The 13,006-nt window shown below is 48.4% G+C and overlaps 1 protein-coding gene across 3 annotated transcripts in view; it reads left to right on the top strand.

Annotated features, from left to right (window-relative positions):
* The first annotated feature begins 8,693 nt into the window (after positions 1 to 8,693).
* Positions 8,694 to 13,006, top strand: part of FHOD3 (formin homology 2 domain containing 3) — a 475,398-nt gene continuing 471,085 nt past the window's right edge. For all 3 annotated transcript variants that reach the window (XM_047087059.1, XM_047087061.1, XM_047087060.1), the window contains exon 1: positions 8,694 to 8,858. In XM_047087059.1, the coding sequence (XP_046943015.1) occupies positions 8,694 to 8,858 (165 nt within the window). The remainder of the gene's footprint in view (positions 8,859 to 13,006) is intronic.

Below are 13,006 nucleotides of genomic sequence, written 5' to 3'. Positions count from 1 at the left end.
CACACACACAGAATCCTAAGCCAGCTCCAGGCTCTGAGCTGTCAGCACAGATCCCAATGTGGGGTTTGAACTCACAAATCCTGAGATCATGACCTGAGCCAAAGTCAAACACTTAACTGAGCCACTCGGCGCCCCAGCTGCAGTGTTTCAATAGCATGCTGGCTTGGCTATTTCAAGTTCTCTAGTCTTGGTCTCCCAGGCGAATCACATGAAAAATATACTCCCTTTCTTCCTTGGTGTAACCCCTTGTTTTTATGGTCACTTGTTATCTCCTAGGAGGCAGCAGACGCAGTCTGAAGAATATGAGCCAGAATGGCTTCAGGATTTAGAGAAAATAGGAGTGTGTGGCACTAAGAAGTGGGTGGGGGGTGGGGGTGGAAGGTAAGGGACGCTCTGCAGAGTGAACAAGTGGCCCCGCCCCTCCCCCCACCCAGCTCTAGTGAGGCAAGGAGGCAGAAAGATGCAGGTCTACCTTCAACGTAGGTTGAAATGGCCTCCTTCAAATGGCGGCCCACTTGCCATCTGTCTAAATATTTAAAATTCATGAATCGAACAAAATGGTAAGTACGTTCTTCCTACTTTGACAGATATACCTTTATGACAGCTTAGAAGGACCGATGTGAATTTAGAACTCTGACTCCTTGGCCCTCTGCATGGGAATAGGATGACACTAGGAGGGCTGGCCCAGGCCCTGGTTGCCAGCCACAGCCTATACCCTTTTTCTTCCCCCTGTGAGCCATGAACCCCAGATGTGTGGACACCTGATCTCATATGGGTAAACTCTGCCTCTGTTCCACTGCGAACAGCCACTCATTGACCTCTTTTCAGGCCTCCAGGGAAAAAGCACACATAGGCCTTGGAAATATGTTCAGGGTCATCCAGTTGCCTGGAGAACAATCTAGGGAGAGAATAGCCAGGTGGGCATGGACTCTTGGTGCTATGGACTCCTTGCCCTTTAGGGAGGGCTAGGCAGGGTGAGGCCCTCTAAACCATGGAACCTAAGGCAGGGGCCCCTCTTTCTCTGGGTGAAGGACAGTATTGGTAAGAACTTTTCTGGGTAAAGTAAACTACCCCAGAGAAGACCCAAAGACACTCCAGAAAAAAATCCATTTGCCTACCAGCCTGGTCTACAGTGAAGCCCACCAAACAAAGTGTCTCTGCTATATCCTAGAACTTCCAGTCAGTTTTTAATACGAATGAACAGCTGAGCATCACAAGAATTTGGGAATGACCTCTGTTACAAAAGAAAAAGGCTGAAAGTAGGGGGGGCAGGAAACACGTCAAAGAACACATACACTGCAATGAAATGAAAACTTTAAAGAACATGTAATGAATCATATCAAGGAAATGAATGCTAACCATTCATTTGTGTAATGAATACTATTACAGCATGTAATGAATGCTAACCAAGGAAATCCTGGAGACAAGAATAAGATACTTCTAAAAAGGAAAAGTGGAGAACAGGAAAGATTTTCTGAAAATTAAAAACATGAATGCTGTAATTAAAAATTCAGTAAAAGAGAAGGGACATATAGTTGAGGAAATCCCTCGAAATGGAGAGCAAAATAATCAAAGAGACTAACAGGGTGGAAAAGTTAAGAAAATTAGAGGATTCACGTGGTGGTCCAACGTCCAAATAATAGGAGTTCCAGAGACAGCAAACAGATAAAACTGCGGAAAGGAAGTGATCAAAGACGTGAAACAAGAACATTCCCACAAAACAAAGAACAGAAAATCTTTGGGAAATACCAAGGGAGTGTCAATGCAATAAATGGAAAATAACTCATATATGAAATTTCAGTGTATTGGGAGCAGTGAGAAGGTTCCAAATCTTCCAGAGAGAGGGAAAAGAAAAACTTACAGATACCACTTTGATAGTCTTCTAGTGGCAACAGTGCAGCAATGCCTCAAAATTCTGAGTGAAAATTATTTCTAACCTAGAATTATGTATCGTGTGTGTACGATTATTGCAAAGTTGAACACAACAGTTTCTTATATCTAGGTGTTCGTGCCTCTTTGCAATGTGATTTTGCTTCTCCTCCCATTAGGGAGTGGAATCTATTATCTTCCTCCTTGAACCTAGGCTGAACTTGCCTTACTTTGACTGAAAAAAGAAAAGCAAAGAATGGTGACAAAAGTGACACAGCATACACTCTGAGTTTAAGGCTCCAGAGACCTTGTAACTTTTTCTCTTGAACTTTTAGAATGCTACCCTAACACCGTCGGTGGGAAGAAGCCAGGTCTACCTTACTAGATGAGAAGCCACATGAAAGGAGAGATGAACCATCTCATGTGAAGTCTCCTAGACCAGCCTGCTGACAGTACATGTCAGCAGATTCAGACGGAGGCTCTTTTAGTCCCACCAGCCCCAGTCAAGCTTCCAGATGATTGCAACCGCATGAGTGACCCCAGCTGAGCCCAGCCCAAATTGCTAACCCAAAGAACCGAGAACAGATAAAACAGTTAGTGTTTTAAGCTACTACTTTTTGGGGGTGGTTTGTTATAAAACAAAGACGAACTACAAGAAAAATTGGTACCAAAAAGGAAGTGTTACCATAAGGAAACCCTCAAATGTGTGGTGCTGGTTCTGGAACTGGGCAGGGGTTGGGGCAGGGGCAGAGGCTGGAAAGGTGGTGAGGAAACTGCTGTTTGAAGCTTCACGCAGATGACACCTTTCAAGGGTACCTCCTCGGGTAGTGCTTCTCTGATCCAGAGACCCGTGACTTAAACAGACAAGTTGCCCCTCTGACACCTAATATACAAATGGTGAGACTAGGGCATGACACACCCATTCACAAATAAAGAGAACGTGGGACACACAGCAGGCACTGATCCACGACAGTTCTCAACCCCAGCCTGGGGCATGTTTTCAGTTCCTCCTGCTCCAGGGGAGTAGGGCCCAGTTCTGCGCCCTGTGATGGTTCCCAAGTTCACTGTTCTCCATAGCTCTTAGCTCCACATTCTGGTAGATCCTTACTTTCCCATGTAAAACAAAACAAAACAAAGCAAAGCAAAAGCCCGGCAAATACGAATACAAAACAATGGCTCCATGATTACAGCTGAATAGCTTTCTTATCTGGCTTCTTACCATCACAAGTTGGAGTTCCAGAGGTTTCTTTTTATTTTGAAGAATTCTAGTTCCCTTTTAGTCCAAATTTGTTGTGATTTCATCAACACAACTATCTTAAATTCTTGGTGGATTTTCTATGAATCTTACTAGGGTTTGTCCCAAACACTACATCCATGATTCGTTTTCATTTGGGTCTGCCAGGCTGCTATGCAATAACACCCTTAAGGATTCTTAGAAGCCCTTTTCTTTAAATGAGAGTATCTACTAGCCACTGCCTTAAATCTCTCTGAGATCTTGACAGCGGGTCTTAAAGCCACATTTTAAAATCGATCTTTACGAAAGTCAGTTACTAGCTGGACAGAACCAAGGATGAGATTATTTTATTTTACAACCTAGCAAGTCTTAAGCCTTCTATATTTCCTCTAAATTCTACTTGCAAACAGAATATATTATTACATGTAGTTAGCAGCACCTGACACATACCTCCAGCATACAGTCCCGAGGTCTCCTTAGCTAAGTCCATAGTTCATTACATACATTTTCTATCTCACAAATCACTGCAGGCAGTTGGGCAGTTGTTTTATCAATTGTTTCACTGCCGCATAACACAGCTAACTGTATTCCCGGTCTTCAGTAGTAGTTCTCTTACCACTTTCCTGAGGCTAGACCTGGCTTCCTCACGTGGTAGTCTCAGGTCAACATGCTAAGAGGGTGACAGTGGATGCTGTAAGACTTCTTGGTGTCTAATTTCAGAAGTCACACAAAGCCACTTCCAACATATTCTATTTGTCAAAGTAAGTCACAAAGTCACTTGTATCCAGAGAGTGGGGAAATAGTCCCCATCTTTTTAGGGAGGAAGTGGAAAAGTCAGATTGCAAAGTGGTGGGAATAAAAGGAGAGGGAAGAATTCCTATGGTCATTCTTGCAAGCAAAACGACCACATCAAGACAAGTGTGAGGACAGAGAATGAAGATACTTTCAGATACAAAACTTCTCAAAAACTTATCTTTTAAGGAAACCGCTGGGGTATGTATTTATAAAAATTGAGAATATAAACTGAGGAAGAATAAGACAAGTTAATGGAACCAGGAGCAACCACACAAGAGAGAAGCCAAGGAAATCTCTAGGAAGATAGGGCTGAGAGAGCCACATTCCAAATGAGAGCAGGAACAGGGAGGAGACCCGGAGGAATGTCTCTGAAGAGGGCATCTTACGGGACAGGAACATGGAGGAGACCCGGAGGAATATCTCTGAAGAGGGCATCTTACGGGAAAATACAGCACTGAGAAATTCTTTGACAGTATTGAAAAAGGTATTTGCAGAGCTGTTGTCGGATATGAGAAGACCTAACCAGCTGTTCAAGGAACAAAAAATAAGCAACTGAAAAAATTAAAGCAAATACTAACTTCAGAAAAACAAAAAGTTGTGCAAGAAAGGCCATGTAATCATGTGCACTACGTAGCACAAAAATGAACAGTATTAACACAATCATCATTTTAAAAAATCACTGAATAGGAATTTAATTAAAACTGTGATAAAACTGTAATGGGAAGATGGAGATAGGGAAATTGTCTGTAACGAAGCTAAAATCCTCATTTAGCATGACAAAAAGCCAATATATTGTCTAAAATTCATAGATCAGAGTATATCAGTGTACTTACATTATTTAAAAATGGGTGCCTCTGAGAAGTGGGGGGGGGATGGGAGTTGTAAAGTAGGGAGCTGATTTTTTTTGTTATAATGTTTTATGACTCTTGACCTTTTAAATGAAAAGAAAGCATTATATTATTAAAAAAAGAATGATTTCAAAAAATAAGTTGAAAAAACAACATTGGTTATTAATCAGGAGAAAAAATGTTGCTCAAAGCACTTTCAAGGGAGTGGTCAGGGCAAAAATCCTTAGAAGAATTAAGGATAACTTACATCATTAAAATTTTTAAAGGTTTGACTTCTGATGCCAGTCACTCTTTGAAGTTTTAAGACTAAAACTGAGTAAGGCAATTCCAATCCTGGAAATCTTACAGTTTATTAGAGCATAGGTAAAATATAGGTAAATAAAAATATAGGTAAGCATGTATGAAAGGTGCTACCAAAAGGACATGTAGAAAGTAGTCTGGGACCACAGAAGGAGAGACCATCCGTGTTTGGGGTAGAGTTGGAGATGGCTTTCTAGAAGAGCTGACCTTAGACATGAGTGGCGAAGAGTAAGTTGGTTCAGCTGGCCAACCAGATGGGATAGAACATTCCTAATTGAGAAGCTCACTGGGAAAAATCCCAGCGTGTTTGGGGAAGGATAATAAATTCAGTGTGTCTTGAAGCAGGGCATGAAGGGGGGAATGACCAGACACGAGTCTGGTGTGGTAGACTGCGGAAGATCTTACAGGTTCTCGTAAGTCAAGGGAGTTGGCGTGTAAGGATTCTGCCCTAAGGTGTGACACATTAAATGCACATCCTTGAATGCTCACTGGCTCTGGGGAAGCCAGTGGCAGATCAAATGTAGGATTCGCACCTGAGGAGGGGAGACCTCCCCCTAGAAGACTAGCATAGGAGTGAGAGCTAGACAGGAGGACAGAGTTGAGAAACGTTTTAGAGACGGATTCAGTGACAGGTCATAGCGACCAATTGCAAGATACAGGAGTTAAAGATGACTCTGGTGTTCACTCATTCATCAGGCATCTCTTGTGTGCCTTTTCTGTGCAGAGCACTCTGCCAGGCACTGGCAGAGGTGGGGGGAGTAATACGATTGAATGTAGTATGGTCATTGCCTTAGAGGAGCTTTTAGTTTAGTGGAAACACAGGAATAAAGTAACTGTAGCTGTGATGCTCTATTCTCAAGGATACCAGAGCCCAGAGGTATGGATGGAGGAAGACGCTGCAGAGGAGGAGGAGGAGGGAGGCAGCCCAGAGTCGGTATAACTATTGAAGGTGAGGGAAGAGAGTTTGGGAAAGGGGTGGTTCATGGTGACAGATGCTGCCGAGAAGTGGGCAGCAGGGCCCAGGTGTCCCCTGGATGAGGCAATTAGGATCGCATTGATGATCTCAGAACAGCAGGGGTTTGCCCACCAGGTGTTGTGGGATGTGGAGCCAAGAGGTAGTGACGATGCTGAGAAATGAATATAGCTCTTTTCTTCCGAGACTGGTCAGGAAGCAAAGAAGAGATAAGCCAGCGAGAGGCAGAATTCATAAAGATGCAGCTTTTAAGATGGAAACCATTTGAGTGTGTGTGTGTGTGTGTGTGTGTCACCAGGACCAGCTGTGTAGCTTGTGGAGCTGACTGCACCATGAAAATTTGGGGTGTCTTGGCTACGTCATTCAGAATTGTAAGACAGCAACAGCAGAGCCTGAAGCCAGTGTGGGGCTCTTCGAAGTGGAAGGCTCTGTGTGACTGCACTGGTTGTAGGCAAGGAACCCAACCCTGAGGCACAGGGGAAAGAGCCCAGGGAGGAAGGAAGAAGGGGGCTACTTCAGTAACAGAGCTGGTCCCAGAGCAACTGGGAAGGGAGGGACTCAGGGTCCAGATGGAGATAGAGCCTTCAGGAGGAGGAAAAACAAGGCTTTGGTTATCTCTTGAGATGTGGGAGATGGAGGGTGGGAACGGAAGGTGGAGAGGAGGGAGTGTTGGGAGGGGAGGACTTTGTGCTAGAGACAAGTTTCTGTACTGAATAAATCTGTAGGTAGAGGAAAGTGACAGAAACTTCTGGCTGCCTAAAGGCAGTGGGGAGCCAGCTTCATTGGGCAGTGCTTAGGAGCCTGGGGTGGGGGTAAATGGGTCACTGAGATTGGTTCCACTGTCCACAGGCATTGGCGAGATGGGGCAGGGGCAGGAACCTGCCCAGGATCTGACAGGTGGGAGAAGCCTAGGGAGCAGTGTGAAAAGGAGGCCTTGAGATGATGGGTTGGGATTCATTTTGGGATAGTGACGATGGGAAATGAGGTGGCCAGAAAGACCAGAGGGCTCTCTCAGTGGGCAGGGAGTTGGGGTTCAAAGTAGGAGGGTAGGAGGCCCCTGGCGAGGGAATAGAATTTGGGGGTTTAGTATTCTGGCCATGAGCTGATGGCGAAGTTGCTGTAGGGGTCTGCCCAGAGGACTCCTTCAAAGGGTTAAGGAGCAAAAAGTAAGGAGAGCTAGGAGTTCTGCTGGTATGAATAGAAGTGTCCTGGCTGATTGTTATTTTAAGACCAGGCGTTAAGTGTTGCACATGCAACATGGAGAGGGAAGGTTAAAGGTGCCGGTGAAGGGGCTGGAGGGGCGGCTGGTTGGCTCAGTAGGCGGAGCATGGGACTCTTGATCTTGGGGATTGCGAGTTTGAGCCCCACCTTGAGTGTAGAGATTACTTAAAAATCTTAAAAAGAAAAAAAAAAAAAAGTAAAGGTGCCAAGTATGGGACAAGGATTTCTTTCTCCTTGAAACCGCAAAAAAAGGAGAGAGACATTATAGAGCCGCCTTGTTAAGACGTGGATGTGAAGAGCGATTGGGTATTATCCCGGTCATCTGTACGAGGTATGAGGCACCACGAACTTGGCCACAGCCTGCGAATGGAGAAAACTGTGAATTCTTATTGGGAACGAAGGGGGTCGCCCGCGAGCAGCGAGGAGAGCGGTGGGAGGCCGAGAGGAGCCCCGAAGCTCCCGCGCGGCCGAGGTGGGCTGTGCAACCCTTTCCTCCACGTCCCTCGCTTGCGAGCAGGTCACTAGCTTTCCATCGCCCCTCTGCATCTCAGTGACCTCATCCGAAGCGGTCCTCGCGGCCCCACAAGATCCAGTTAGGGTATTCGGGGACCTAACTGGTCAAGAGGCTGCGGTGATACGGAGGGTCAACTAGCACCCACCAGGTGGCCCCGGTGTCACGCCTGGCGCTGGGGTCCTGGAGCAGAGCGGCGCAGTCCCCCAGGCTTCGCTCCTAGCGCCCCCTGGGATATCTGTTAGGAGCTGCTAGGGTTCCGCGGCTCACCCTCCTCCTCCTAAGCTTCTTTCTTCCCAAGGGAAACCTCCGGGTAACCCTCGCCTGGGCTCCAGGTGGCTGCCACCCCGTTTGCTTGCGGGGGGGCCGGCTCCCTCCTCTGCAGGTGCCCAGCTGGGGTTTTCCAAATCCAGGCAGCAGGAGCCCCCCACTGCCGCCTTCATCTGTAAGGGGTTAAGTCCTCTCGCAGATGGGGAAGACCCGGAACTCCGAGGGGTGCAGCTCCGTCGGTGCTCCCCACGCCGAGGGACGCCCGTGCAGCGGGCGGCCCAAGCGGCGCCCGCGCTGCCGGAGTCAGCCCGCCGGGGATCCCCGCCCCGCTGCGTCTGCCAGACGGCTTGGCGCAGGGCTGCGGATGCCGCGGGAGCGGTTCTCCCTTTCCCTTTCCCGGCGGCAGGCTCCGCGGTCGGGGCAGCGGGGCCGGGCGCGAGGGGACTGAGCAGGGGAGGAGCCGGAGGAGGGGACAGAGGGGCCTGTCGGCCCCGCCCCCGCCCCGCCCCCCCGCGGCCGGAGCCCGGGCTGCAGCCGGGCGCGCCGGAGCCTGCGAGCCCGCGAGCCAGCGATCGGCGGCCGCGGCCTCCCCTGCTCGCGGTGTGACCCCGGCGTCTCGGCCCGCGGTCCCGCCGATCCCGGCGCCCGCGCTCCCAGGGGCAGGGATGCATCATGGCCACGCTGGCTTGCCGGGTGCAGTTCTTGGACGACACGGACCCTTTCAACAGCACCAACTTCCCCGAGCCCAGCCGGCCGCCGCTGTTCACGTTTCGCGAGGACCTCGCTCTCGGCACCCAGCTGGCCGGGGTCCACCGGCTGCTGCGGGCGCCGCACAAGGTACGGCAGACCGATGCGGGCTGGGTTCTCCGGACGCGGCCCCTGCTGCGGGGCGCGCGGGGGTAGGGGCGCCGCGGGCAGGCTCGGATAGGCGCGGCCCCGGGGGACTGGCGCCCAAGGGCAGACTTCCCCCCTTCCCGTTAGGTAGAGGGGCCGGGGGCATCCGCCGGCTGGCGCGGGATTTCCTGGGCGCGAGAGGAGGACAGCCTTGCGCTCCGGCCCAGAGCCGGAGCGGGCGGGGCAGAGCAGGTGCCGCGCGGGCCCGAGGCGAGATGGAGAAGGTTCCCCCGCGCCGCGCCGTTAGCTCGGCTGGGTGGGCGGGGTGGGGCTCCGATGCCGGCGGTGGGCCCTGGTACCTGGGCCGGCGCCGAGCCTGGAGCGGAAAGAAACCGGGCCCCGGGGGACTCAGGTCTAAACCTCTCAGGCCTCTGGGGCCGCTGCGGGCGGCCGCGCGAGCCTCACGACAAAGCACTCTTCCTGGGGGACACCGCCTCCTCCTCCCCCGCGGGGCATCGCGGGGGATGCCGACTGCGCACTGAGATAGCTCTCGGAGTAGCCCCCTTTTCTCTGGAGAAGCAGGTGGCCTTGGGAACCTTGGAGAAGCGGTAGCTGTGGGAGGAGGGGCGGGGGCGCGGAGGGGCGGCGCGCTCACAAAGCCAGAGCCTCGCAGCCCGAAATGAGTGTCCCCTGGGAAGAATGGCTTCTCAGTCCACCCGATAGAGGCTTTTTTCTTCTTTTCTTCTTCTTCTTCTTTTTTTTTTTTAACCCTTTGCAGGAGGACAGGCATCTTGCAAAGTGTGTGTTGCAAAGAGCTGGGCATTGAAAGCTAACCATTTGGTTACTCAAGAGAGCCCTCCCTCCTACTTAAACAGATTGCACCTTGAAGAATTACTTACCGGCACTTTTTTTTTTTTTTTTTTTTTTGCTTGGGTTCATATCAAAGCTTGGAGATGATTTATTCAATGAGGATCAACACTGATAAATATTTGGAAGAGATAACCCTTGATACCAAAAAGAACAAAATTGATTTTTCAAAATTCTTTAGATTTCTGTATGATGTTCACATGCCTTGGAAGTAGAGAGGGAGTTTGTATGTGGAAACTGGTGTACTTGGGCAGTGCTGTTAGTGTATCAATGCTTCTCTCCTTAATTAGTAACCTGCTTTCAGGAATGAGGAATGGGGCAGTTCCGTCTCATTCTCTCTGTGTTGGTGCAGAGTGGATAACAATCACTGTTTGGGGGAAACTTTCTGGCCATAAAAACAGGATGGATTGGGAGATGGAGGGACAGAATGATGTAGTGTGAATTCAGCGAATCAGAATCACTTTTGTAAATTATTTGGTTCTTCTTAATCAGTAGATTGAGTTGAAAGTTTCAAAGGACTTCTTTTGGCATCATGATACTCCATTCATTATGATCACTGATTACAGTGATCTTTTGTTGAAACCACAGAAGGCTCATAATTGTGGCCCTATGACCTTGAAGTGGTTTTCTTGGATTTCAAACCCTATATACATAGGTTGACCTTTCAAGCTGGAAGCTAAAGTACTTTTTTATGTTTCTATAGAGTAGCCCCATAGTCCTGATCCAGTGTTCCTCCTCTGTTCTGGTAGGAGGAAATGATGGTGCTCCAGCATTGGCCTTCCCCACCTCCCCCCACCCAGCTAGAAGCCACAGCGCTGAAGTTGCACTGGCTCACAGAATGTTCTGAGGTGTTGCCTGTAGAACAAGGAGAACCTGGAGATAACCTGTAGAACTCCTTGACTCCTGGTCTTGGCAGCCAGCTATGCTTGGTCTCAGCGTCTTTTGCCCAAAGACCCCTGCAGTATATTCAGATGTTTGACATTGTTTTTCATGTCTAGAGCTGAGTGATTGGCTGATTCTATTAGCCAGGGCTCTGCAGAGCACAATTCAGTGCATTTTTATGCCTTGGTGCACATTCATGTTTAAAAATGCTCATTAATTTCCAGCAGAGAATCTTAAAATTGGATGGTCCCCCTGTGATAGAGCTAACGAGTTGTGAGTCAGTGTGCAATATCGTTTAATGCTACATACCTCTGTGAATGAGGCTACTTTTAGGATCCCTATTTTGCAGATGAGGAAACTGTGGAAGAGAGCAAGTAAGTAACTTAGTTTTTTTTGCTAGGACTAGAGAGCTGAGATTCAAACCCTGGGTCTCAGCCCCCAGTGCTGTTCTGCTCCCTGGACCAGCAGTGTGGGGTGGGCGGAAGTCGTGGGGGTTCCATTGCATTACCTTGGGGAGCTCACCAAATCACCTTTGTGTGCCAGGTACTTTTTGGCCTGGGGCAGGTGAATGTTACAGGCATGAGTAAGAGCCTTGAGGCAGAATTCCTGGCCTGGTAGATTTCAGAGTCAGAGGTGGAAACAAGTAGTTACCATCCTTGCTGTGAATTAGCTGATGGTGAGGGAACCCAGAGCTCTCACTCCAGACCCCTGCCCTGAGTAAGCCTTCCCGAAACACAGGGAATGCTTCTCTCAGGTCCCAATGAGCCTGGCCTTGGCAAGATGGGGAGTTCCTTGTGGGAGGGCAATCTGTGTGATGGAAAGGATGGAGAAGCCTGACTGTGGAACATGCAGACACCCTCAGTGTACCCAGCTGTCCCACACTTTCAACACCCTGTGGGGAGTAAACTTTTGCTTGAAGTAGATTGTACACACAGAAAAGTGTGCAGGGCATAAGTGAGAGGCTGGATGGACGGTCACTTAGTGAACGCACCTGTGTAACCGGCATCTAGAAGGCCCTGTGGAGGGTTCTAATTTATGCAGCACCCCCTAAGAGTCTCCTGTGCTGGGAACGTTTGAATTGGATCTCTCAGGCCCTTCCCAGCCAAAACTTGAGTCTGTGCATCTTTTTCTAACTTAATGATCTATTAATTTAGCTCATGTCTGCTGACTCCTTTAGAAGTTAGCTGTTAACTAAACCACTGTCTTGGACAAAAATGATATATTGTGCTTATTATGCTTTGTCTTTTCCAAAATTGCTAGTCATTCCAGGGAAGATAAGTAAATTAATGACGAGTGTGATAACAAAAAGGTCAAAACAGATGCTGTAGACTCACTGGGGAGATGTTCATTTTGGTGGTTATATGTTCTGTCTGGCCTAGGTAAGCCCTTTTGTTCTCAAATGTTGCATAAATAGGTGTTTATTTCTGGTTCAGTGTTCTAAGGAATTATAATTATAGGACCTCTAATGTAGAAAACTATACAGTAGAATTAATAAATCATATGCCTTTCACAATTTAAATGTTTTGGGGTTGATTGATTATGAAAGACTACGGATTCTTGTTTCCTTTTGATAGACAAAAGTGGAATCGTAGGCTATTTTTACAAACTAAGTGATAACTAGCTTATCTGTTACAATGGCAGTTAAGACTTAGTAATTCAGTTCAGGAAATACTTCGGTGCCTTTTGTGGACCAGGCAGAGTGGAGTGATAATAGTGACTGTGTTCTAGGCGCTTGCCCAAGACAAGGAGCATTCTAGATAGGCATCATTTCGCCAAGTCTACGGATCAGGTACGGGCACTCTTGCATTCTGTGGCAGAAGAGACCCAGAACAAAGGAATCCACCTGGTCACACGAGTGGGAAGTTCCAGGGATGGCATTCCACACCAGGCCTCAGCTCTCAATGACTCCACTTTTGTGTCTTGGATGTCTTCCTTCCAGGCAGCCTGTCCATTTTCCAGAGTTCCGTCTCTTGACTGTATTGTGTTCATTTTTTTCTCACGACCTCTGTCTCTGTGGTTGCCTTCCTGTCTCAGCTGTTCCACCTGCAAAACAACAGATCGCAGTGAGAATTAGAGCCTTGGTCCTTCAAGGGTGGGCTGGGCGTCACCTAGACTCCTCTTAGAAAGGGGCTGTCAGCCTCCCCAGACCTGTTGAATCAGGATGTGTATTTTTTCCAACATGCTTTGGTGATTCCTAAGCAGCATGGATTAGAGGTCATTTAGGTCAGGCTCTCAGTATGTGGGGCTCTCACTGTCTCCCCTGTTACAGATCAGTTCTTTGAGGGAGAGACCTGGCTGGCTACTTCTCCCATGTTTTTCTTGAAGCTGAGTAGTGCGAAGATGGAGTGTGCCCTAAGTTGATTGATCGGTGTTAGTTATAGAACACAAATCCACTGGTATTA

Source organism: Lynx rufus, unplaced genomic scaffold (genome assembly GCF_022079265.1).
Source record: "Lynx rufus isolate CCGP_SWC_20201006 ecotype Redwood Valley unplaced genomic scaffold, mLynRuf1.p SCAF_22, whole genome shotgun sequence".
NCBI classification, from domain to species: Eukaryota; Metazoa; Chordata; class Mammalia; order Carnivora; family Felidae; genus Lynx; species Lynx rufus.
Note: the sequence above shows the minus strand (reverse complement) of the source record. Positions and strands in the feature narration are given on the sequence as shown.